Source organism: Pseudopipra pipra, chromosome 5 (genome assembly GCF_036250125.1).
Source record: "Pseudopipra pipra isolate bDixPip1 chromosome 5, bDixPip1.hap1, whole genome shotgun sequence".
Lineage (NCBI taxonomy): Eukaryota > Metazoa > Chordata > Aves > Passeriformes > Pipridae > Pseudopipra > Pseudopipra pipra.
Window position 1 is genome coordinate 4,994,996 of NC_087553.1, and position 27,835 is coordinate 5,022,830.

Genomic DNA, 27,835 nt, shown 5'->3' on the forward strand with positions numbered 1-27,835 from the left:
GTATATACACATATACACAAGTACACCTTTCCATTTTTCTCACGCTGGTTTTAATGACTGCACACTCATCTTCTGTACACTTCCCCAGAGAGATTATATTTTTAATAATATTTAATTTTCCCAGTGACATATGTGTGTTTTTACTACATTTAGCTCCTCAAGGTTTCTTCCCTTGTTAATTCTTTTGCCCAGGGATGTTTCTTTAAAAAAAACCCAAAACCAGAGGAGGAGGGATTTGGGCAGCTTTCTGCTTTGCAGCCTGTAAAAGCAGAGTATTTAGTTAGCTATGTTGCAAATCAGACAGGTAGGAAGTATGCTTTTGTATTTAACTTTGAAGTATATGACATGATTTCTATTACTTAGGTCTTTCATACATTTAGAATTCTGGTTCAGCAAAACATTTTCAGTATCATTGCACCTTCTCCATATTCAACCCAGTACATGACTGCGTGCTTGGATTGGCACACCTGTGCCAGTCAGGCTGCTTCCTACAGGACCCAAAAAATAGGTGAATTTTTCTAGGGATTTTGCTTTCCTGTTGCCCTTTACTGCTGAACACCTACAGGACTTGAGAGAATGTTCTTTGTTTTAATGCTGCATTTGCACCTTTCTGTTTTTCTTTTTGATTATCGTATCAGTGGTCAATACCAGCGTGGGGTAGGAATTGCTGGAACTTGCTGGATAAGGTCAAAATCTATCATGGCTCTTTGTCTTGCCTGACAATGATAAACAGGGTAGGAAGTGCTCACTGCAGTAACAACAGCATGAGAGAGGTGAAAGGAATATGTGATGTCATCCCTTGGAATGATGCGGAAGGTGTCCACTCTCTGTAGCACATGGGAGACAGTCTCTTGGCTAAAGCTCACATGTTGTTCATGCAGAACTTGAGGAGCTCTTAACTCCAGTCAGAAACCAAGGTAGCAAAGATCCCATTGATGAAGTAAATAAGGAAAATGATGCACTCAAATCATTTGTGGACATCCTGAAGAGTTAAAAAAATGCTTTCTTCCCCACCCACTTTTTAGCCACCTTTAAATAGCTATAGAGACAACTGACAGCATCCAGCATTATTTTGCTTAAAACTGCCTTTTTTTAACTCCATCCTCCATACTTGTGCTTGACTGAACCCTAGTCCAAGCTAAGTTAAGAATAGGCTGTAGACATTCACAACATTCGCTTGAGGGTTATCTTAGGTCTGAGCAGCAGGTTCTTTAAGTAATTCTTGGGTTTTTGTCCCTTCTTACCAGATTTGTGAAAGAAAAGAGGCCGACTATTTCTCCCAACTTCAATTTCCTGGGCCAGCTTTTGGACTTTGAGAAAAAGATAAAAAACCAGACCGGTCAGCCTGGACATATTAGTAAGTTGAAACTTCTGCATTTGGAAAAAAGCAGCGAGCACGTGCAGGTCCCGGAAGGAGGGCAGAGCAGCCTCTCCATGAAGCAGCTCTGCATCACTGCTACCTCTGAGATTGTGGAACAGAAACCCACGGACTGTGGCAGTGCCCCACGTGGGCACCTGTCCCCTCTGGAAGATGGCCCACTGGTGCAGGGCATAAATGGACTGCACGTCTCCCTGGATAAGGTGGAAGACAGCAACCGGCTGAAGCGCTCTTTTTCTTTGGATATCAAATCTGTGTCCTACTCATCAAGCAGCAACTGTGTGACTGCGTCGGTTCAGGGCTTTGCCTCCTCTGAAGACACCCTGGAATACTACAAACATACAACTGCTTTAGAGGGTAGCAGCAAGTTGTGTCAGTTCTCACCTGTCCAGGAAGTGTCAGAGCAGACCCCAGAAACCAGCCCTGACAAAGAGGAAGCAAACCCTCCCAAAAAATCCCAGAACACGTGGCAGCTGGATAGCCAGGGCAAACGGCAACATCTGGGGAGAGCCAGTGGCAGTGCCACCACTCAGCGGTCGCTCCTGTACCCCCTCCACCGGAGTGGGAGCATGGAAGACAACTACCGAACGAACTTCTTGTTTGGTCTCTCCACCAGCCAGCAGCATTTGGCAAAGTCTGCTGCTGGGCTGGGCCTCAAAGGCTGGCACTCGGACATCTTGGCTCCTCAGACATCGGCTACATCCCTGACCAACAGCTGGTATTTTGCAGCCGAGTCCTCACATTTCTACTCTGCCTCAGCCATCTACGGGAACAGCGCCGCTTACTCTGCCTACAGCTGCAGCCAGCTGCCCACGGGCTGCGAGCAGGCCTGCGCTGTGCGCAGGAGGGCAAAGCAGGGGGACCGAGGGGACTCCAGGAGGAGCTGGCACGAGGAAAGCTCTTTTGAAAAGCAGTTTAAGCGCAGAAGCTGCCAGATGGAGTTTGGGGAGAGCATCATGTCAGACAATAGATCCAGAGAAGAACTGGGGAAAGTAGGCAGTCAGTCAAGTTTTTCAGGCAGCATGGAAATCATTGAAGTGTCCTGAGGGGCAGCAGGCTTGTGTGACTGTATCAGAGTTGCTTCCCTCTCCAGGCTGCTCCCCCAGCATTTGAGAGATCCCTGTAAATCTGAAACTGTGTGTAAAAAGGTGTGGGGGGAGGGAAGAACCTTGAGGCTTCAGTGTGAATGCAGCAAAAGGTTAGTGCCGCAAAGAAATGACGGGCAAGCGTCTGCCCGAGGACACCAGATGTACCACTGGGTTTTTCTCCTCTCCTCTCCTGAAGAAGGGCAGAACACTTCAAAGGTCTTTCTCTGATAGAGGAAGCAATTGTATGCAATGGATTGCACAGCATTTCAGTGGGTTTTATAAAGGAATCTCTCTTGGCATCAACCTTGCTCTGGTTCCACTGAAACACGTTCCTACCTGTCAAAACTAGTTTTGTTCTCCCCTCCTCATGCCCCATATGTTCACCAGTGCACCTTAGCCCTGACACTGAGCCAACCTCTGGAGGGAGACCTTTTTTCTGTAAGAAAGGAGACTGGGAGCAATTCCAAAGGACATAGGGACTGGTTACAGCAAAGCTTCTCTGAACACACATTTCAGACAAATGTAAATACTGGTGTAACTATTGTTCTAATGGATAGGCTTTAAGTGATTTGCTAGAGAGCTGCTTCAGAGAAAAAAAAACAGTACCTCAAAAATATAAAAAACAAACTAGGGCTTTATGGCTGCCACATGCTGGTAGTCAGTTCATCAGCAATGTGAACAAGTAACAACTAGCCACATTTGATTTTTTTTTTTAAAGCTGTCTACGCACAAGTGTTTCAATTGGTTCAGCAGCAATGCCTAAAAGAAGATGAATGAACCATACTTAGGACTGTTTCCCCCAGTCTTTTGACACAGTATTCGTATTTTTTATATTAAGCTGGCTTCTGGGAGAGGGGTAGTTGCTTTGGCTTCTAAGCTGTAATGGAGTGGTTGATAGGTAGGATTACATGCAAGAGAAGTGGCTGCTACAAGTGGCCACAACATGCTTTTCTTGCCAGTTAATAATTCAATAGGAGGCTCTTGAAGGCTTTTTTGGTTTGGGGTTTTTTGTTTTGTTTTTGTTTTGTTTTGTTTGGGGTTTTTTTGTGGTTTTTAAGATAAAAATGGGGTAGGCTTTTATCCTTAACTGAGCAGTACCACTGAGGAACTGCTCTTCATTGATGGTCCCAGTCCTACATGGGGTGGGGGCAATGCAGGTAGTTGGGTTTTATTCCATTCCAACATGGATTGAGACTGGCTTCTCATTAGTTTTGCTGACTTCATCAGATAAAGGGAAGTCTGGCTGGCTGCCCAAGGAAAACAGAAGGGGGCTCCAGTGTCCCATCTCATAGTGTGTGTGAAGGAAAGGGGGTTTGAGAAGGGACAGCTTTCCATTAAGGGAAGCCACTCCCCTCCCACGCTCACAGCTTCAGAGGAACTCGATTCTGGCCATTGTTCTCTGTCCCAGTGTAGGGTCTTGGTTTCCCAGCATGCTGATGTGTGATTTGTCTGCAGAGGCTCAAGGCTGTACCGTGTCCTCCCTCATCACTCCAGAGAAGATGCCAACGTGAGGAGGTGCCACATCCCTGCTGCCAAGGGGTTGTTTCACTGAAGATTAGGCACAGCCCTTCTCATGTTGTTTTTGACAGCAACCCAGCTGCTTCCCCTCCAGCTCCCATTCCTGCGGTAGCTGGGCTGCCCTGCTCACGTTGGTTCACGTGCCCACGTTGCTGCAAGAGATTTGAGGTCAGTGAAGGGTGGTACCAGAGGCACTGTGTAAAGCTTCATCCTTCAGGCTCTGAGGGAAGCTGCACATGTCTTACCTCGGTCTTTCCCAGCTTCCCCTCAGAAAATGTGTATTGAGGGGAAACTATATTTTTTTTGTCCCATTTCAGTGCAGGCAGCTGAAAATTGTACATCACATGTAACAAACACTTAAACCCTGGCCAACAGCTTTAAAAAAAAATTTTCAGCAGCAACCTGAAGCCCTAATTCAAGTGAGCAGCTTGGATTATTTTAGGGGTTTTTTACTGTAAGTTTAGCTAGTTTGTGACTCAAATCTCAGGTTTTACTATATTGAAAAGTGGAGAAGATTTTGTCATTGATATGTTTTGTGGCTAGGATGTGACTTTAATTTCCTACGGTGGACTGTTGAAAATAGCACTGAAAGCTACAGCATTGATTAACTTGATCCTGAAAAGTGCAAAAGGCACAGACAGAGACAGCACCAGGAGGCTCTGTTTGGGCCGTGTGTACGAGATACTGGAAGAAGAGGTAGCCCAGGCAAGGGACAGGTTGACATCACACATATCAGGTGTTCATTAAACATACTGGCACTTGTCTCTGTATCAGGTGAAAACAATTACATTACAACTCTTTTCAGCATATATATACACATACTCTGTGTGTATATACCTATGTAAACAGTTTAACAGTGCTTCCTCCAGGAAAAGCCCATGTCTGTGATTTAAACCAGTTAATGGGGGTTAACACATATCAATCCCTGAAGACAGAAACAGATTCTTCCTATCTTTTGTGCTCCTTCAGACATGTGTGTTCCCCCCTTCTCTATGTTTGGGTTTTGGGTCTTCTCCTGTGTTTGGGGTTTGTTTGCTTGATTGCCCTCTGAGGAACTGAAATCTGGTCTTGTGGCTCCTTGTGATTTCCAGTACACTCTAGTCCCGGAATGAATCAAAGCTGTAGGCTTGGTATCTTCAGGGGATAAGTCCCCATAGGAGGAAGCCTTAACCCCATGTCCCACACAGGGTGGTGCCCTGGCTCCTATCTGAACTAGAGTCCTGTCCCTGAACAATACTGGAAATGGTTTGTAGAAGTCTGGAAGGCAAAGTGGAGGATGTGAGAGGGGAAATGTGTACATGTTCAATATGAATATAATCTATCGCCATTGGTGTATGGCATACTTGGCATATTTGGTTTATGGCAAGCTGTTCAAATGGTTCAGAGAGATGTGAGTTTCTCAGCTTGTTGTGTCATGAGAATTACCTGTATGTATGACGAAATAAAATCAGAAATGGTACCTGTTTATATGAAGGGCTGAGGAAGGAGTTGTGGAGTGTGCATTACGTGCCTGCAGTACAACCTGCTCCTGAGTAGGCAGGACGAGCAGGGAGCTTGTCCTTTATCATACATACCCTTCTCTGCAGCTGTGTCTGCTCATGAATTACATGGCTTGAGCAGCTTGTCACAAGCAGCCACGATTTTACAGCACCAGTAACCATTTAGGCCTCTTACCTGTTCCTGAATACCCCACCTCTTCTGCTCCCTTGAAGAGCAAGTGTCACTTCTCTGCATTTAACACATTAACAATGTCTAATGCAGTTGTGAGTAACCTGTTCCTCAGGCAGCTGTGTTAGTCTTGTTGAAGCAAGTATTTCAAATGGATTAAGTTACCTAGAATGATCCCCCTGGTTTGTTTGGGGTTTTTGCCTCTCATACTTCTTATTTGAAGATTAATGTAATTACTTGTTTAAATACTTGTTTTGACTGATTCTGTCAGTCTTGAAGCATGCAGAACAAGTTCTGCTTGCTGAGATTGGAGTACGCCCCTCATTGCTGCTTCAGAGAATAGCTCATACAAACTACAATGTTTGTGTAACAGCATCTTCAAACTCAGGTGCAGTAGCAGAAGGTCTTTCTTTTCTTAAAAAGAGAATTTCAAAGCATAATCCCAGAGAGGGAAATGCAGAATTCTTAGCCTCCCTAAAAGAAACCAAACCATCAGCCAGAGCACAAGTAACAACCTGTGTGAGTTTCTGTGCTTATTTTCTACAAACAAGACGTAGCAACTCTTACACAGAAACCTGCATTAGATAGAGTCCATCCATCATCACCTCAGACCCACCCTGGCTTTGGGGACTGCTGGGTGAGCAGTTCTCCTTCACAGAATCAGAATCACAGAATACTGAGTTGGAAGGGACCCACAAGGGGTGAATGGCCCATACAGGGATCAAACCCACAACTTTGTCATTATTAGCACCACTTTCTAACCAACAGAGCTAATCTCAGGGTTCCTGTGGATCAGGCTGTCCCGTGCAGGCTCACATATTGAAGAAGTTAAAACATAACTGTGGCAGCTAAAAGCAAGCCAACATCCCCCACAGAAGGATCACAGACCAGCTGAAAGAGGCTAAACTTGCACTAAAAGCAGAGTCTGACCCATTCAGTGAAGTGCAAGGAACTGGGAGGAGGAGATGAGCAGCCAGCAGGGCAGAGGCCAGCCTGGAAGTCAGCCTGTCCAAGGATGCCCAGCTCCAGCTCCTTCTGTGATCTGGCGAAGAACTGATGTAAAGCATCTGTCAGGACATGGTCTCTATTTGACAGGAAGATATGTGTGGGAGGAAAGAATAAAAGAAACAGGATATACTCTGCTGCTCATGTTTAATCTTCCCACTCAGGCTTGGGAAAGCTGCTGGGTGCACACAAGGTGCAAGTGCCCTAACAAAATAGGCAGTGGTCTCACACTGCCAGTGCTTTGCACAGGGAAACTGCAGTCTTACACAAATTTGAGTCCTTGATCCCAGATCCTCATCACCTCCACGAGGTTGCCAGCACAGAAAAGGTAGGCAGCCAGCTGAACTACAGTCCCACCCCACTGCTGGTGAGTCCCAAGCATTGCTGCTCACATCACATATTTAAACTGGACATCAGTGCCAACCAGAATTGGGGTGGTACTGGAAGAAAACTCAACATTTATTTTCACTCTGGGATACGTTTCCTTACAGTCCCAGGGCAGAGGCAGCCCCAGGGCGAGACCAGCCATGTCCACAGCACGAAGGTGGGTTCTGGGTACAAAGCAAAGCTCAGCACTGCCCACATAGGTCACGGCAAGAAGTGGTGCACTGAAAATAAAGAATAAGCAAGAAAATTTGAGAAACAAAACACTTAGGAAAGAGCCACACCAAACGTTTTACTGCTGGAGCTGTGGAACATGTAAGTATGTAGGGAGCTGAATGGAGAGCAAATGTGCAAACAGGATAACCACTCATAAACCATGGAGCGCTTGGCCACAATGCTGGGAATCAAAATGCATGCTGGCAGCTTGGGAACAGCAGGGACAGTACAGTGGTACCTCAGGACACCACTGGCACACAGTCAGAGAGAGGGGCTGGTTCATACAGTGCATGGGCTTGAGAAAAACATGTATTTTTACTCTTTCTGTGTAAAACCTTAGAGGAGGGAAAAAACACACTTTAAATATTTCAGTATACTTAATTTAAAATGCATTTACTTAAAAAAAACCCTGAAAAGTCGTTTCTGTCCCCTTCACCAGATCTTCACAGAAATTGCCCTCCAGATAGGTTAGCACTTTAGCACCCTGTCAATGCATTCACTTACAAAAACAGAACAAAGCAAACCTCTTCTGCACAGGCAGCACATTGACCAGTGTGGGATGCAACAAACACCAGTGGCAGCACAAGGGAGAGTTGCAGCAGCAGTCAGGGGAAGGACCAAAGCAGTTCAGGCCAGCAGGGAACCACAGACTCAGAGACTCACTCTCCTCCCCAGCTTTTCAGAAGATTGCATATCAAGAAGCTTACCTTGTGCCCCAAACCACACACCACTTCAGAAAGCAGAAAAGGGCAGAAATGTCTGGTTTTCAGTGGAGCACACCAGATTATTCTCTGTTCATAGCACTAAATCTGTGGTAGAAGTAACAGCTAGCACATTTGTGAAAGATACCTGAGGCCGCCTCCAAGAGCATTTGGCTTGGAAAAGGAAATTCATAAGCAGAAAGGTAATTTCAGTCACATCTCAAATCTCCTGCTAAGCAGCATGGGAGTGAAGCGACAGTCTCACCCTGAGCATCACCTGCACCTGAAGCTGAAAGCAGCGTGTAGAGCAAAGGCAACAAGGAGCAGCCAAGCAACAAACAGCAGCTCAAGAAGATGTGGCATGAGGCATCTTCCCCTCAGCAAGAGGGCCAAAGACTTACAGTTAATGAAGGCCATGACAATGTTTTAAATAAAGCTGTAAACCATTGCTTGAGAACAGTTAGAGGGTGCATGCTGTCTTACAGTACCCAATACAAGTGACTATCCTGTGGAACGGAGGTGATGACGTATGAGCTTTGGAAGAGGTTCCCCTTCACGTTTCAGCTCTGATTTCTTTCTAGTTAAGCTGGTAGGTCTTTCACAATCTGCCCTTGCTGTATGGAAAGCTCTACCTGTGAGGCCCAGCAGCACAGCCAGTGTTCCTAGGAACAAGCATTTTCTCTCATTCTCAGCCCAATGCCCAGGTGTTTTTCAGCAACTGAGGAAGGAACTGATTTGCAGCCCTTGGTCCTGCAGCCTTGAGATGGGAACACTATTCATTTGCCCTCATTAGCACTGCATGGAGCAATGCTTTTATCTGATACTTAATGGTATGAGGCTAGATGTCTAGAAACCTTACACGAGAGAGCATCTTACAGGAGAGAACATCTCAAGGGCCCTGCCTTAAGATCCAGTATCAGGATCTTCCCACTAGCATAGGCTTCCAGCACACCAGGGTGTGGGATATTAAATGATCCCGTCTGGCAGACAGTTGAATGTTGCACATTTTAAACATCCAGACAGCATCATTTGGACAAACAGGACAAAAATTACTGCAGCTGCTATTTAAAGCAGTTCAATATTCTTGTGTGTCTGATGGCAGAAGGCAGGGACACATTCCATGATGGACAATGACGACTCGCCTGGCCATGGCCATGATAAGCAGGTTCTCATGGGTTAAGTCTCACACTGTAAGCTTTTAACAAACCAAGTGTAAAATAGGGCAGGAAGCTTGAACAAGGATGTTGTATCCCATGCAACACACAGCATATGCCTACGTACATATTACTGTGTAAAACCTCTGGGGTGGGAGCAGCAGGCAAGGAGGCCTACTCTGCTGCCTTTGCTAAAAAAATCTCCTGCTGAGTTCCTTGGCCTCTCTGAAGCAGTCAATTGCTCTTCCCAGGGCGTCATTCTAGGGGGCTTAATTTCTATAGGACTCTGCTTCCAGACAGTGTTCAGCAGGCCCTGGGGTCCAACCACCACTGTGGTTCAGATGCACATCAGTTTGCTGCAGTCTGCATCACAAAAATTCACTCTACACTACATGGCCTTTGGGAATGCAACAAGAGAACAGCCTGTTGCTTCTTGCCACCAGGCAATAATTAATATCATCAAAAACCTACTGCATTCTTATTTCCAAATGCTCAGAGACAACCTTTTGCTGATTAAATACTCTTAAGTACCAAGATGTATCAAAGCAAGTTGCCTTTGGCAAGTCACCTAGCCTTGTCCTGTACTGGAGGCTGGTTTGTCCCTGACTCTCAAAGAGGGCCGTCCTCACCACTGCAACTGCACTCCTGACATACAGCCACCCTTGGGGTTCATGGGCACTTCAGCCTCCTCACCAACAACAGCATCCTGGGTCCAACAAAACAGACACAAACCTACCCTGGCCCAGCAAATCAAGAGCTCCTCACTCCTGGTTACATTCTCTTTCTGCTGCGACAAGAGCTGCCATGCACTGGTGATGCAGGCTGTTAAACCCTATTTCTAGATCTATAAATATTTTTACAGCAGCATGTAAAATATCCCTGTTTTACACAGGGGGAAACCAAAGCTCAGAGAGGTGCTGCAAAGTGCCTGCAGCCAGCAGACCAGCAACAGACTTGGCAACTACCCTGTCTCCTGTGGGTCAGCCCAGCAGCCAGGCAGCATGGATATGCTGCCTGCCTTCCAGCAGTGCCCTTGGCTTCCTTGGGAGAAGGCAAGAACATCCTGTTGCCTTTGGAGCAGGTGGCTGAGAACAGTCCCCAAAAGGCCATGTGGTTTCAGTCATGAAACAGCGTGCTTAGGCCAGCTCTCAGCACAATGGCAGCTAAGCCAGTGCAAAGACCCAAAGGACTTATTGTGTCTCTCCACTCCATACACCAGACGGTAAAGAAGCAAGTGCACCTCTCTGGTAGAAAAGACAGCACCAAGATAACTGGAGTGTCCCAATAAAAAAGACACCTCATGTCCAACTTTGGGATGGAAAGTGAGCAGGTTGGTACCAGTGCCTGTCAGAAGAACATGAAATGCCACCAGCTGGGGCATGGGGACATTGCCAGGGCAAGGGGGAAAGGAACACTAAAGCTTGCTTAACATTAACTACATACATATCTAGAGCAGTTATTCCTTTACAGGTTCATAAATTAGTGAGTCCATACAAACAGGAGCCTCGAGGACATGCCAAAACCCTGCAATGCAAACCATGTTAATTATGATAACAGGCAGATTTTAATAAGCCAGTTCCTGGCTCTTACACTTTCACCTATAAAACACACATATTTCCAAGGCCAGGGGATGTCAGAAATACCTTCCAGCCATCTGATCGTCTAAACCCCAGTAGCACAAAAATCATGTCAAGAAGGTTCGTCACACCCTGTATCCCTTTGAATTTTTTTAGTAAAAAACAAAAATTCAGATGAAAGAAAATTCCTCCTCTGTAAACCCCAACAGCAATGAAACGAATGTCTCTGCACAGGCAGTGGTAGTGGTAAAGGAGACAGAAGGTCAAGAGAAGGGAGATGAAAGAAATGTAAATCATCTTCTCCAGATGACAGGACAGGGGAGCTCCTGGATTCCTGGCTGTGTAGTTCTGGCAGCTGATGCCGTTCTTCCTCCGATGCCCTGGCAGAGTCAGGCAGCACTGCCGTCTGCTTCAAACATCTGCCAATCCAGCCTGTTGGAAGCGTGTCTGTGCTGAACACTGGAGCATGGAAGATGAGGAGGGGCAGCCTGCCGGGTCAGCTAGGACTTCAGCTCCCGGTCAGGTTTCATGCTGAAGGGCTCCAGCCTCTCGCTCTCTGGCAGCATGCTGTTCAGCCGCTCCATCAGCGGGATCGTCTGGTCGATGCCCATCTGGATACGGCGAAGGATGGCAGACATCTCATTGACCTTCTGGATCTGCTCTGCATACTTGGCATACTTCTTCTGGCGCTCCTGCATGAAGCTGTAAAGAGTTTCCACAGAGAGGTCCATCTGTTTAAAAACAAGTAGAGCAAGGCACATTAGGCCAACTGTTGCTGGAGACGTTTCAGCACTCTGTCTTTCCTAAAAGCAACCAAGAACCACCTTAGATGCCCCAATGGAGATACCAGACAGGTAGAAAAGAGCTCCTCGGAAGGTACATAACCAGTTTGTCACTAAATGGGGTTCATAGTTGTACACCAGGGGTGACATATGACAACCTCAGTTCTACACCCAAATACCTAATCAGAAGATTCTTTATTTGCAGGACTGAAAGCCAGCAGGCACTGCCAGGGATTTCCCAATAAACCAATATACATATCCTCCAAGTTACACAAACTCAGGGAACGCATGGCCTCTGCCTACACCTGTAGTATATTTTCACTGGAGATTGTTCATTTGCAAGCATTAAGCTCTGCCATACTTGCCAGTGCTAATTTTCCTTGGTTTAGCCAGGTTACTCTGCAACTAAGCCACAGTTGTTACTACCATTGTCATCTGGAAAACTCCTGCCTTGAGAACCACAATGGATTGCTACTGTCCCTAATTTCCCTGAAACCCAAAAATAAGGAGTGTTATGAGTGACCCCCAGAGAGACATTAAGTAAATTAGCCATGCAATTAAACACAGTCAGTACCCAAACATGGCTCAAGCATGATGACAATGACAGGAACTGCTGTGCTGTTCCTGCCACTGAGTGATGAAGGTAGCCTTTAAAATTCACAGTCCAATCTTCTCTTCAGCCAGACCTGCAAACCCCAGGCAGAATTCAGTCAGTAGCTTCCAAGTCAGATGGTTTAAGCTGTTTTACACATTTTAAGACACACCACATGTTCAAAGAGTTTGGTAACAGGTCTGCTCCGAGCCCTCAAGGCCGTGTCTCGCTGTAGCTGCACTCAACAATCCTGGTCATTCCAGCGCACAGGCTCTTCAGCTCTTCCGACTCTGAAGACGTTTTGTGGAAAGCAGTCCCTCACTTGGGACACAGCACATGCCCACAGGGGCTGCTGAGTGAAGGACAGAGACAGACACACACTGACCAGTTTTAGCCCACTGCCACCTCTTACCACTGTTTTTTCCAAATCTCTCCCATCTAATCACTCCCAGAGGAAGGAGGTCACTGCTCATGATGAAGCAGCCTCAGGGAATTGATGCTGGGAACTCCTGGTCTACTAAGAAGCACAGGTTGAAACCACATCCCTCACACTTTAACTGTGTGACAGAGTCAACCCATTTGGCAGAGAACAGTGACTGTACCTGTCACTGGGGACAACACAAATTTATCAGTGTGGTGCTAAAAAACACACCATGCTGACCTGATCTGACTTACACAGTACTTAATCAGCAAGTGTAATCCTGACCCAGTATCCAGTGGTGCAGGTTTGTAGGGGAAAGCCTTCAGCAGGGGGAGGAGTGGGTGGAAATGGTGCAAAGCTGGAAGGTGCATCCCTCACCGAGGACGGAGGTCCCACCAGGGAGCACTGCCGTCCCACTGGCAGCAGCAGGGTTTGGCACTGGGGGAACAACTGGTGTAGCTATATCTGCTGACAAACGTCCCTTTCAAGCCCTGGGGAAGAGGTCAAGTCAGAAATAGTCAAGAAAATACTGAAAACCTAAGTTACCTTAGGTTTTTTGTAACTTAACTTGCTTACAAACAGCATTTAAAACAAACACACAAGTTTCCACTGAACTTGTCATGGGGATTAGGGCACATTTTTTCCTCTATCACCTCCATCAGAGCTGGATACTCTTTAATTTCATCTGTACTTTCTACTGCTTTCAGGCTGAATTCTTCTTCTTTGCCTCTGTGAATTCCTCCCTCCACACTTTCATGCACGGGAGAAAATAAAACCAGCAGAGCAGGAAACTCCAAATAGAGTGGAAACAATTTAAGCCTACACAGGGGTTTCTATTAAAACCCCAGCTCAATAATTTAGTAGCTTGGCGCTAGCTCTGTAAATTGGAGTGTGTCAAAAGCAGACCACCACCAACCAGTAAGTTAAATCCAGTGCCTAAAAACATCCTACCTAGTGAGACAGTGGCCTGGAGTGGCAGCCAGTCGGAAACCTGCCAAAAGCCAGCATGCCTCATTAAACTGAGCAGTGTGGGGACCCAGGCAGAAACCTCCTCTAGTTCTGAACTTCTCATCCACAGGCAGGTTCTCCATGCGGCCTCACAGCACTGCATAAGAGGCACAGCTTGCACCTACCAAGCTTTTAAACAAAAAAGACCGAAGGCCCCCTTTTTTCTCCATTCCAATAACTTCCATCTGCTGACTTTTTAGGCTCCTTGTGTAAATACGTGTAACGTCCACTTACGGGTGAGGAACGCAGGAAGAAGCTGGAGCTGACCTGCAATAGGAAAGAGAAATGTGGAGTGGCTTCCAAGCTCTTTGCTACCTTTGGACACGTTCACAATGGCCATAAAAAAAAAGCTGCCTCACACAAAAGGAGAAAGGGTGGAAGTGAGTGTTTCCTACAGTTCCCCTACACCTAGCATTCGGGTTTGCCTGCTGAGGGAGCCACGACAGCTGCACTGCCAGCGACACAACGGGGAGGACTGAAGCTGAGTAATTGTGAGGAAAGGTCAATTTTTACTCAGACTGAGCCTGGTATTTTTAACTATTAAAAAAAAAAAGGCAACTGCATGTTAATTCCTGTAGATAAATGCCAATGCCTCTTTGCGGCTTTCCTTGAAGCAGGCCTAAGTACACACATCCTTCCTGCCTCCTCCCCCTCCAAGCAAACTCCTCTAATCCCAGTCCTTGTGCTTTTACCTTTCCTGGCATGCAGTCCCATTCCTCTCACACTCAGACACGTCCTTCATACTCTGAGGGTCAGCCCTATTTACCCACCACAGAGACTAAAACTAGCCTTTGGTAATCCATAATGAGTAGGGAACATGCATAACAATCCACTTAATTCCAATCTATTTAATTTCATACAGTACCAATAAAAGCATCTGGAGAAGGGGAGCTGAGGGGGAGTCTGCTCCCCTGCCTACAGCCAAGGCAGTCCATGCTTTTCAAGATACCCTTGAGGGTCAATGAGTGAATCTGCCTTCTCTGAACAGCTCCCATCAACTCCCACCTCCCTGACATGAAGCCCTGCCAAATTCAACTCTGCAAAATGTTCAAGTCTCAGCCTTCTTGTCCATCCCTATCTGTGAAGCTCTCTGGGAAGGCCCAGCAAGACACTCCAGAGCTAGCTGCTCTTCCAGTATCCTACAACCATCTGAGAGTGTTTATTTGAGCCATTGTTTCTGCTCTGTTTGCTTCAAGCCTCCTATACAGCAGGCCACCAAGTTGCAGATAATTTCCCATCAGCTGGCCACTACTCTGAAGCCAGAAGATATGAGAGATGTGAAGCAGCACTGTCACCAGCCCCTTGACGACCTCACCATCAAGGCTTCATCATCACCTATCTGTCCTTCAAACATATTCACTGAGTAAGCTACAATCATCCCCAACTGAGAGGTACAGAAGAGTTGAGAGAGTTTAAAGGCTGGACCTGAAGCCTGTAAAGAAGCAACAGAACAAAGCAGAGGGCAGAGCCCAGCATGTGAGGTCAGAGTCTTAATTCTCATCAAAACAAGAAGTTCTGCCCAATCTGGACTTGAGAAAAAAAGATGGGTTCTCAGTGAAAGGGTGAGAGCTCCTAATTAATATTTTATTTCTTTCCAAAAATCATTCCTCCTGTTAAAGCAACAAACCTGAGGCTGGACATGCCCAGAGTAGAAGACAGGATTTTTCTTCCCTTCCTGTGTTGAAAAGTATGTTTCTTCATGTTTTTCTTTCAGAAGTATAGTATATATATATAGTATATATATACTTCTATAGTATATATAGATATACTACATATATATATACATACACTATAGTATATATATACTTCTTTCAGAAGTATATAAAAATGAACAAGCCTAAAACTCACTTTCCAGCATGACATGATTTTTTAGCACAGCTAGTGATATTCACAATTTGTGCCTTTTTCTGTTTCAAAGCTCATGCCTCTTCTGTGGCTCAGCAGCAGCGGGACACTAATTCATGCCTCAGTTTCAAATTTTAAACATGAAATGACATCTACAGGGCTTTTCTTTCTTCAAATAAAAACAGATTAATAATTACTTCCAACAACAGGGCAAGATGGATATTTCCCCACTTAAATGGGCCCCAGCACAGCCTCTCCTGCTACACCATTCACACTGTCAACCCATAAGAGTCTCCTCTGCATTACACAGGCCCATTTGTAACACCACACTGGTGAAACACAAAAACAACTAAGGATACTGTCAGACATCTTGCACACCATAAATTCTTGCATTCATTTAAAAATTTTTCTTGGCCCACACTGCCAAGCAGAATAAAGACATTAATTTAGCCCACAAAAAGATTGAGGTCAGCACTGGCCACTGCCCAATTCTTTTCAAGAGACCACACTGAAAGCAAACCAGTGCCCATATATATACATCTCTTACCTGGCATGGGTTTATAACACCTCTGCCATGGGTATATGATTGTCCTGAGGTCTTGGAAACAGTGGTCACATCTTGTTAGTTCAATGACTGAGAATGAAAATTGCAGCTAGACACATTTTCCCTGGGTGCAGAATATGGTTGCAGAAGTTCATTAAACTTGGAATCAAATTTCTAGAGAGGCACTGCTGACATACATAACAAACCAAATACATCTGAGGATGCTTAGACATTCTCAGCTTCTCCACTCCCTCCTAAAATGCCAATAAGGCAAGATGATGGGGTTTTTTTCCCCCCCACACTCAGCAACAGCCTTCAAGAGCTCAAGCAGACATCCATTTGTCCTGTGTCCTTCTGTCCTAACAATTTGCTCTCATCTCCCATTCCCTATGGCTGCTGTTCAAAAATACACAGCTATTAGGGTGCAATCCTCATTCCAGAAAGTTCATTTGCTGGAACAGCACTCGGAGCACAAACAGCCTTTCGTTCACATTGTCAGGTGCTTGACTGGGGTTAAATGAACTCCTTCCTGCAGCTGCACAAAACCCACATCACAAAGTGACAGGCAGGAACATGACTGCATGGAATATTAGTAATGATGTGTTGGTGTGAAAATACTTTTCAATCAACACACTTAAAACTGAAGACAGCTCCTCTTTCTGTACTGCCTGAAAACAAATGTGTTAAATGAATGGCTTTTTTCCCCCTTCCCCTCTCTCTTTGATAATGTCACACAAAGTCAGCACAATAGATCATGATGACTTCCTGATGATGGGAACATCTTCTGTTTCTCCCACTCACCACATACAGTAAGTGGTAAACTGACTGGGTAGCATCTCTTGCAGTGTGTAGAAAACACAGACACCCAGTCAAGGATCCCACTGTTCAGCTTCAGTCATGAGTACAGCTCGCATGAGTACCCTTCTTCTGTGCCACTGCCACACAAACAATTATAATTTCTACTGCTTATCACATCTAAGATGGAATCCCATGTCAAAATATTCCTTTCACTCCCTCTGTAATTTGTCATTGCTGTAAACAAATGCTAAGGATTATTCTGTCTAAGCATTGCATGGATCACAGTCAAGTCAGAGAACAAAGAGTAACCATTTTAACTGGCTCTAGCACTGAGTTTTAGCAATATTAACAGGTATATCAATGCCCTTACTCCAAAAGATCTACAGTTAAACCCATGCCTTAGTCCCTTAGTACTATAGTGCTATACATGATAGCATAAGATAGGTTACTGCACCTGTAAGATCAAGATTTAATTATTTTGGAAGGCCTTGGGATACACAAAAGCATTCAGAATTCCAAAGAATGAGAAGGTTCATTCTTGAAATTAGCTTTTCCATCTTTATGTAAATCTTTTCCTGCCTGTTGTGTTATTGGACAGGATATGTTTGTCACTACCACACAGTTTGACCTCCACAGCCCACATCTCCCTCACAGCTCCAACTCAAGCCTACCCTGCTTGAGAGCTACCAGCATCCCTCTGCAAACTGGCAGTCCCCCAAGCTTAAGTTATGACTGCTATCACTAACTTGCTAAAAAAAAAAGAGTCCCAAAGCTACAATTAAAACAATACCTACCTCTTGCCCAGCATAAATGAACCAGTAGACTTCCAAGTGTTTAAAAAGCAGGGCCCCACTTCACAGAGAAGATGGGCAGCAAAACCTGACAACCAGCAGCCATCTGAAATCTGGTGCTGCAGATGCCATGGCCAGCTCTCCAGTATGGATACGTGTCACATTACAGTCCCATTCTATTGGTCTTTCTTTACTTGTATTTCCCTCAACACCACATATATTCATCATCTTTGCCTAAAGCTAAGATGAACCATTAACCAAGCTGAACCATTAACAAAGGCAGGTGAAACTCAGGGCACTGCAAAGGAGCAGTCATACCCTTCTCCTTCAAATGAGCTGAAGTAATCACAAGCTTAGTTCTGCACCTAAGTTGTTGGGGGAGAACAAAACAAATTTAGTCTTCCTAGCCTCCCTCTTCTTCAGTGGTTTGGTCTTCTGTCCCATCAGCTTGCTTGTCTGACCTACCAGCAGGATCATGAGAGAAAATGCACCTTCTTTCCCCCTGCATGTGTTCCTGGATTCTAATTCAGTGTTTGCTGTGGCTGTATCAGACTTAACTGCACAAGATTCTTGAAAAAACAGAAAAAAAAAAAGAGTAAGCTTTCTAAACTGTCACCAAGAAAGGTTATAGTATTTTCTAGCTCATTGTCTTTGACTAGTAAGAACACTTTTTTAGAGCTTTCAACGCTGCTTTCCTAGAACAATCTACATCCAACTAAGAAGTCATCTCTAAAATTTATCATGACTAAAAATGTTAAGTTATATTCAAAGCATTAGAAATGATTCCATACCTATTCTAAATAACAAAGTTTAAGAAAAATAAATAAAAAACTCCACCCAAAGAATACATAAGATTATTGAACCTGTGTGTGCAATGTTTTTACAAAACCTCTCTTTTGTGGAATACAATTCCACAGAAGTTAATAAGAAACTCCTGGTCTGTCTTCAATTAGCTGTTCCTGGAAAAGAAAAAAATACATATCTGTTACAGATCTGCTGCCTAAATCATAACTTGCACAACTCTTATTTCAGGCTACCTAATAATTCTGCTACAAAACACAACCTTCAATTTCCTCATTTCCTGATTTTACCCTGCTGATATATTACTTGTTCAGAACATTCCTATATTCAGCCAGAGCTTGAATAACAGCAGTTATAAATGTTCTTTACACTTAGGGTTTCATTTTATCATAAATTTCAGGTTTGTACTTTTAATACATCAAAATGACTAGCTTTAAGCAAGTTGGTTTTCCAATGACAAATAAGCTTCGATTTGAAAAGAGATGATCACTGTCATTAATGAGATGTTTCTCAGAAAGTACTGCCATTCTCATTTCAGAGTGAAAATACTCAGCATCATTACATTTGCAAGCCATCTGCTGTTACTCTCAGCTTCACATTTGGGACCTGATAGCTGTAGGTCTTCTTTCCCAGATGTCCTACAGAAGGTCTTTCAAAATTTTTCAAAAGGGGATGCTACCTTTGCCATATTTAGCCAGGGTTAGACAAACTAGAAGAAATTTTCTTCTAGAAAATGCTCTTAAATCTGTTCTCACAGAATGCAAAGGAGGTGAGTTTTAACCATTTCCTACTGCTTGTGAAGTGCTAAAAGGATTACCTAGGACTCCCTCTTTTTTCTCTGAGGAATTGCAGACAAAGATGGGTTCAAGCTCCTTGCCACACTTACACTGCCAGTCCAGCACATCTGACTGCATCAGACCTACCTCCCATGTGCTGTGTAGATGGATACAAGCAAGAAGGCTGAAGTGTGAGATATGCATGGACCAAGCCCAGCAGTTAGGAACTGGGGATTTCTGGACATCCGAGAACCCATTTTGCTCTTCCCCTGACAGTCACAGTTCTGACATGGAAGTCCAAATCAACTTCCCTTCAAGTGGGGAAACTCAAAGGTATGTTCAGTTCTAATAAAGTCAGTCTGTAATAACCTGAAAAATTGCTGAAAGATCTTTTTGTAGCTCTACATCAGCTCTTCCATGTTTAAACAACACGAAATGAGCCAAGTACTTCCCAGTGATGTTAAGGGGAAGATCTACTCCTTCATTCCCAGAAGAGACACTTTAAAGACTGACTCTACTGTACTTCCACAGTGCTGAAGCCCAAGTGTCCCAGCACATTTCTGGAGGTCACAACATCAGCCTTTGGCTTCAGGAAAGCCTCAAGGAAATCTTGAGCACTGTAGATCATTTACAGACTAAGCTCTTCTGAGGCTATAGACTCTTGTTCAAAATACAGTAACAAGAGCACATACCACCATCAGTGATCAATGCCTCAGACAGAAACTCAGTGTGTGAGTAGTGGTAACTGATCCACTCTGAGCATTCATTTTCATTGTATTGAGCTGCAGTGGCCTCCAGATTCACAGAAAGTTGAGTATTTTTTTCTCCTTGTTTATGTCTACAAATCTCTAGAATAAATTGATCAAATGCAAGAAGATATTTGAATTTTTGCACTATGATCTGGCAGGAGAACTTATACTTGAAAAGTAAGTAGTTCACCTTTAGTTCCCATGTAGCTTAGGTCAGGCATAAGCAAGAATTAAATTCTGTGGACTGGATTAAGCAAAAGGAAAGGCTATGCCCCAAGAAGCTTTTCTGATCTTAAAAACTCTTTAAAAATTCTTTGCCATATACTGTTTTTATGTTGACTTCTTTTACAACAACTACCTGAGCATCTTTTTCAGCTGAAATTAATCTGATTTGGGATTTTGTCTTTTAGACAATTTACCAGTCATTGTGACCGTTCTTCAAATGCATCACTTGCTGTTCCAGTTCAAAAAAAAAAAAAAATATTATTTCTTGTCAAGTACACTACAGCCTGGGACAGTTCATACACTCGATTACAGTGAATTCTACTACACTGTAATTCAGCCTTTTATCCAGGCTTCTAGAGGTAGATGACACATCCAGTCAGGAACAACACCCACATGAATTAATTAATAGTAAATCATATGTTTCATACCTCTAGAGCAGTGGTACAATAACTAACGTTCTAATAATGTTCTCATATAGAAACATTCACACCTCAATGACACAGAAACATTAAGGAAACCCTACCCTTCACAGAAACCAAGACAGATTACTTGCACTAAGGCTTTGTAATATTTTCAACATGAAGTCATCTCTGCAAATCACATCTGATTATTATCAGAATTCTAATTACAGGGCTGCTAACACATGGTTCACCTAGCTCCATCAAGTCTACCAAGTAGCATCTTTAATTCATCGGTGCAACTCCAAATATTTGCAAATAATACAGGATGACCTATCTAAAATGAACGTCAAACTGCTGAAAAGCTCTTAGCTAACATTCCTGACACCTCCACACCCCACCCCAATTCTCACTTAAGAGTAGAGTTGACACCTTGAAAATTTCAACACTGAAGCAGGAAGTAATTTTTAAGAAAGAAAGTCTGTAAAGTGACTTTTCCTATATCGTCACAACCCACCAGGGAGGGAGAAGACTATTTTCAATCGACACTAATTCCAGTCTTATTTAAGAAGAGAAATTGTACCATTTTCTATCTTTATCTGACTAAGCCAAACAAGTAAAGCTTTTCCAGTTTCCTCCCCAAGGTTCTCCACTCCCTATGCATCCTTATAGCCCTTTTCTTGTATTATGAAACTCGCCTTCCTTGAACATGATGAGAACTGCTCACAGTGTGTCAGATGAGATCATCTCTCAGCCTTGCACAATGCAATCAATATGTTCCTATTTCTCCTGGAAGCACCTTGTGTGATACAGCCCAGGCTGACACTTGCTTTCTTCACTTCTCAAACCTGTTTCATGCCCCAATTCAACATCAAGTCTGCGAATTCTGCAATGAAATTCAACACTTCTTATTCCTATCTGAAGTTCTACAATGTTGGGGCAGGGGTTTGTTTGAGATTTTTTCCACCCGGGGTAACAAGGTTAGAATAAGAAATCAAATTTCCTAGTTTAAACAAGCTGTTAAAAGAAACTGAATTATATTCCTTCTGATACCTGATAATCATAAGCTCCATGCACTAGTCCTGATGAAAGCGTTACTAAAAGGCTTAGCATACCAGACTTTGGATCTTCAGTGATAGTTTTTTAAGCACTTAAATTCTATAATAGTACAAACCTTTCTGACTGCTAGATGCTTGTTTAATTTTTCTACTCTTCCTTGGAAGTTCAGTGGTGGAAAGGATTCCAGTTTAGATCTTTCCTCAAAAGGCCATAAAGTACAAGAGAAACCAAAGGACAAGAGAAGGGGACATGCTGGAACTGATTACACACATATATTCTAGGAGAAAAATGACACCAAATGACTGTATGTTAGTGCAGCAGATTTTAGACTGTCACAAATGCAAACAATTTCCTCTTCCTTTATCACTGCTAGATCACTTCATGAAGTTCACATAAAATAGAGCACTGGCCATCTACCTCAAGCACACACCGCAAGACATTCTATTTATTAAAGTAACAACTGTGAAGCTTTTTCAAGAGCATTTTCACATTTTGATGCTGGTTGGTTAAGACATCACCCCACTACTCATGTATTCAAGCTACCTGCACATCAGGCTGCAGCAAAATGAGCAAGATAACCGAAGGATATGAAGCTTAACATGTTTCCAGCTTAATAATCCTGCACATTTATTTCTGCATGATGGTGCCTGTTAAGACTCCAGTCTTTATAAACAACATTTCATCTCAGATGAGATGAAGAATAAAGAGCTGGATATATTGTCACAGCCCTCATCAATCAACTTTCAAAATGCCAAAGACTATATTTAAGGCATTGATTTCTTACAGACTGCTATGTTCCCTAGTTTTTTCTAAAAAGCAATGTGGCATTAAATCCCTTGAAAATACAAGTGGCATTTCAAACCAGGCTCTTCCCCATTTCAGAAATATTACATTGCAAGGAATTGTCAGGCTCCTTTCCCTGGATTTGAGGAACTGCTAATTTAAGTCTGTGAACCAAAGGGCTCAATTTTATTGGAAAGTTAACATGGCCTCATCTAGAACATCTTTATATGTTGTGTCAAAACTAAATGCACCTCCATTTTCACTTTTGCCAGGCTTCTTTTAACAGGCTTGCTTTTGATTCTCTGAGCCCTTCCCTTTAATGGGCTAAAAGCTAACTTAGTGGTCTGATCCATATGAGCATATGGGCCTTAAAGCAAAGGCCTGAAGTTGAAGATGCATTTTAGATTTGCTAAGGCCATTTATCTTTTGCTGGCCTAATTCAGTAAGGTGGGCATATCTGCTGAAAACAGATTTCACAAACAGTCTTGGAAACTCAGGTCTGAAACCTCCTACAGGGAAACCATAAATAACAGGAATGGCAATAAACACCTCACTCAGCAGAAACAAACCAAACCAAAGACCAAGCAAAAATACCTTCACAAAATGTCCCCTTCATTTGAGTTGACTCTCTGAAGGGACACTGTTCAACTGTGACTGGAGCATGGTATGAATCCCAGGCACTTCAAATCTTTCTGCCCAGAGAGGGAAGGAGTTAAGAAAAGTGATTGTGGTGCTTTGCACAGTAGAAACTATGGGTGCTTACAGCAGACATGCACTTCAAGTCTCACTGGAGCCTTGGTTAACAGGATGCTGCACTGCACTGACGTAGTCCCCAGCCAGGCAATGCCTTTCCAAAGTTTCTGGCTCATACCTCGTTCATTCCTGGTGATGGAACAGCTCCCTGCACTTTTTCCCTTTATCACCGCCTTCAAGGTACCTTGTCCTTAAATTTCCACCAGGCAATGTCAAGACCTTTACAAGCTGTCCCTACCAGAGCCAGCTCTCTCACCTCTAATGAGACAGGTTTAAAGCCATAGGACCTGCCCTCAGCAAGCCCATCCTTCCCTCAGGGTGGAACAAAACCATGCTGATGACTTCTGCACACCACATTCTGCAGAAGGTTTTGCCACTAGACGACAGGCACATCTGATAAAAACATACTCTGTGTCATAGAAACAAAGTAGTTGCCATAAACGTCAAAAAGCTACATGGCATCCATAAAAAAAATTCAAAATCCCTAAAACCCCAAAACTGTTGGGCACACGTGGTGACACGAATGACTGAATCACAATTTATGAGTCTTAAATGCATCAGATAAGGTACAACATGCTTGTGTGTAAAAGTGATTTTCTTGTTAGTCTGTCAAATGCACTAGACTTGCTTCTTAGAGGATAATGATTTAACACCTATTCATAATCTTAAATAGCTGAAATATATTGGGAGACATGATGTCATGTATGTATGGCTACAAAAGTTATTTATTTGCCAAATATTAAGGGATGTATTTCTGGACATCTTAACTACATACTAGAGAAGCCCATTACATTTACTTTTTTGCTGCAAACTGATAAAGAAAGAAAACCACCAACAACAAACCTAAACAAATAAAATCCATACACATATTGTTCGGAATACTTGTTCAAAATAATGAGCTATTCCCATAGAGGAGTTTATAGGAATGAAACAAGCCATACACTGCAATTTGCTGCATGACAAACCAATTACTGATATTAATGCCTGCCTGGACAAAAGTTGCTTAACTACTCAGAATATAAAAGTAATATTTATTATATTTGAACAAGTGGGGGGTTTTGCCCCCACAGGTGTGGGCCAGCTTAGATTGAGACATTTTACATTTCATCTCGTATTGTAAAAAGTGTTCTGTTTTCAAAATTATTGGCAGCATGGGATTTCTATGGCAACAAAAGCCACAAATAATAATGCATTTATATTTGTTGTTCAGGCAAAGCATGAGAGACTAAGTAACCCGCTCTGAAATACATTTTAAGAACAGTGTATCTAGGAACCACATTTGCCTTTAAGGGTACACAGTAAACTTCAAAAGCACATCCCCTTTGACAATGCTGGAAGTCTAATAAGAAATGCTAAAGATCTTTTCATTCAAAGCTTTTTTGAAAGGAGCTTAGGTGGCTTTCATCTTCCCTTTTGCTTTCACAGAAAGGATAAGCCTAACTTTTGATGTGTGACTAGTAATTTTTGGATACTTACCTTCAGATATTTTGTAAGATATCATTTTTGAGATGTTTAGTACCTTGTGCACAAAAAAATAATCTTTTTTTTAAGGCACTGAAACTAGACACAAAATCATGGGCTCTTTCTGAGAATTTAGCTCTGTTCCCCAGCTTTTACCTATTCTACTTGTTTCCTGTTCCCTGTTACTCACCATCCCCTATCACATGACTCTTGAAAGTCTCTCCCTGCCACCCAAAACACACATCCTCCATGGATAAGGACTTCATGTATTCATCCTGCTTAATTCCTACTTTTCCCCAGTCATACTTTTAGCGCTGATCAACATTTCCCTTCAAACTCATCTTGTACCTCCTCTTTTTTTTTTTTGACAATGAAGACAACACCTCTTGCCATAAGTAAATCACTCCCTTCCAAAACAAAGCTCTTTCAGGTACAAATAACTGTAATTGCTGAAGAAAGGCACCTGAATCAACTACCTTCAATCACATGTTCAATTAATGCTTTCCCCTTCAAGGAAACACTTGGGTAAATGTATTTCCTCTTGAGAGAAAACAGTCACACCAACGTGGAAGCCACACAGGTTCTACATTTAGGAGCAAATATGGATCCAGCCAACACATTGCAAAGAAATTCTGGATAAAGTGAGAAATGGAATGGAAAGTGAAGCTAAGCTGTTTTACTCTCTGAAGTTAAGGAATGCACAAATGTGTCTACTCAGATCTGCAGTAACTACTGTTATGCAGGCACTCCTTTTTTTCCTTAGCTTATTCTCTTTCCTGTTAAGAACCACTGTAATTCAGATTGTGTGTCAATTACAAACCACCACACTCAGTTATGAGTTACTGAGGACCAATAAATTTACAGAAGTACTTCTGAGTTTTGATAGAATCCAGGAAACCTTTTTTCTGGCAACACAGACAATGAACAAAAGATATTTGCCCTGGGACATTTTGCCAAGGAAAGACTAAAAAAACACTCCTGGCTGCAGGCAGTGAGAGTGTAGCACACTGTATAGTAGGACTATTACTCACTGAGTATAGTCAGTGATAGTCTGAAAAGTGAACATACCTCAGACAAATGGTAGGGTATCAGGGACTGAAGCTCACCAACAGTTTGTAGGGAAGTTAAAACATCAGTCACTTGATCAGTCTGTTATCAGAAGAAAAACACTTTAATGGTTGCACTGTTAAAGGAAGGAAAAGGGAAACACTGGCTACCAAAATGAGGATAAAAGAATTTACTGTCCCAGCTCATGCACACATTATGCTTTTCATAATATCCTTTATTTTCTCTTTCATTTTTACCCTTTAGTAGCGGCCAAAGATTTGTGTACATGGCAAAACTAAATCACTGCTGACAAATGGGTGATGCCAAATGGGATTTCCTTTGTCTACACTTGTAACAAGAGACATACCCTGCTCTAGTTCAGCTGCACCCCTCGTTGTCAACAACTGTCACCGGTGGTTCGGTTTAGTTCATCGAGCAGATCCCAAACAATTTGGAAAGAACAATTTAAGCCAACTGGGTCCCACCCAGCTGCTCCAGAACACACATGCAGAACAGCCAATGCAATTTAAAAATTATTAGCAAAACGAACACTAAAAACCAGCGGATCTGGCAGAGGGATTGAAAGCATCTGAAGTTACTTAAATGTTGCGGCCGAAAAAAAAAAAAAATACATCTGATTTATCAGTTCCCTGCATTACAGAGTTGCCCATTTCTCCATCACTTTGTCAGAGGAGTCTGTTGTAAAGAAGCTAGTGATAATATTAGTATCATAATTTTATTTATTTTAGATGAAAAATAAGCACAAGCTTTACAAACTGGAAGAAAACCACTATAGCTAATTCGAAAGGGACTCTGCCGCTTGCCCTATAGAAGGCAAGCCCAATTAATGCAGATTGTACTGGTGGAGTCTACAGCGACTTTAAATCATGTCAATATTCCCTCTCTCACTTTAAAAGCTGAAAGAATTACAGTCTGCTTGGATTAACGCAGCACACTGTCATTAGGCTGGCAATTAAATCCCATTTCTGAGATTGTGTGATCTGAGTCACCAACATCTGCAAATATCTTTACATCTTGTGTAATAGCTGGCCTCAGATCTTGATATACCAAAATAAAAAGGCCATTTTAATGGCTCCTACATTACTTTGGACTGAAAACTTCACGATGACAGCAGCTTCTCAAAACAGCCCATAAATCAAATTTATTATTCATTTTGTCATGTGGGGTTTTCTTAACTCTAAGCCAATAGAGCAACAACAAATCAAGGTCAGTGTTTATACTGCATGAATAAAAATTAACCATGTGCTCAAAATTTTTTTACTCTGAAAAGTATTGGTCTCAAGAACTTTTGACATATGCAGCATTCACCAATTCTTCTACACATCTGGGAGTATCTGAGAAAACACTCTCAAACAACATCTCCTCTCATGCCAGCCTGTCTTGACTTAAAAAAAACAAAACAAAAACCTGTCAGCCATCCTACTGCTTTCAGCATCAGTAATCACATATGAGAAGGACAATTCAATTGCAGGATGCTCATCCTAGGAATTAATTTAATCCCAAACAGTATAATGCAATATTTAAACAGACCAGTGATTTCCAAATGACGGTTTATTGGTTTATTTATTGGTAAAAGCGACAGCACAGGAAGACCTTTTTGCCACACAGATCAGAAACGAGACAGTATGTTATGGGCTTTGAAAACAAGCCTAGCTCTACAAATCCATTGAAGTACTACCTTCTCCAGCCATAGATGTTTAGATTACTGTTTCTTTCCTTAAATCAGAGCCTAACCATAAGACATAATAAAATGTATACTATACAGCTCTAAATAAGGAATGCTACCTTTAAAAATGTCAGTAATCTTTCACTTCTTCAACAGTTTCTTGCAGCACTTGCCACACCAGAAGAACAGCCACTGTTTACGGCCAGGAATCACAGGGCATGACCAATAAACACACAACCCAACAGCAACTACAACGAAAACCTGGAAACTTCGCTTGAAGTGCACACATACAAAGTTTCTCTATGGAGGTTGCTTTGAAGCAGACTGCTGCAAGTGACCCACAGCCACCCAGAGCAAGCACCTGCACCCCCAGCATGCAGCCCCAAGCCCTTCCCCACCACAAGAGGACATACAACAGCACCTCCTTAATCCGCTTCACGAGCGCGTTCTGATCGAAGGCGACGGCTTCTGCGCACTGGTGAAGGTGATCCTGGTACCGGAGACACAGCTGCAGCACCTGCTGGGGGTCCAGCTTTTCCAGCTTGGTGTTGGTTGGAGAGGTCTGCCCACTGAGGAGTCCTACAAAGCAAAGGGAGGACCAGAATTAATCTAACTGTTCAGATTAA

General features: G+C 43.1%; 2 protein-coding genes across 10 annotated transcripts in view; one reads left to right on the forward strand and one right to left on the reverse strand.

The window, feature by feature from the left end:
• Positions 1-5,451, forward strand: part of DUSP16 (dual specificity phosphatase 16) — a 62,470-nt gene extending 57,019 nt beyond the window's left edge. For all 9 annotated transcript variants that reach the window (XM_064654249.1, XM_064654242.1, XM_064654244.1 and 6 more), the window contains one exon: positions 1,248-5,451. In XM_064654249.1, the coding sequence (XP_064510319.1) occupies positions 1,248-2,424 (1,177 nt within the window). In that variant the 3' untranslated portion in view covers positions 2,425-5,451. The remainder of the gene's footprint in view (positions 1-1,247) is intronic.
• Positions 28-27,798, reverse strand: BORCS5 (BLOC-1 related complex subunit 5; the record flags this gene model as incomplete). Its single annotated transcript, XM_064656658.1, has 3 exons — positions 28-11,420; positions 25,544-25,624; positions 27,631-27,798. Coding segments are annotated over 3 exons (480 nt in total), but the record flags the coding sequence as incomplete, so codon positions are not given.
• Positions 27,799-27,835: the final 37 nt, after the last annotated feature.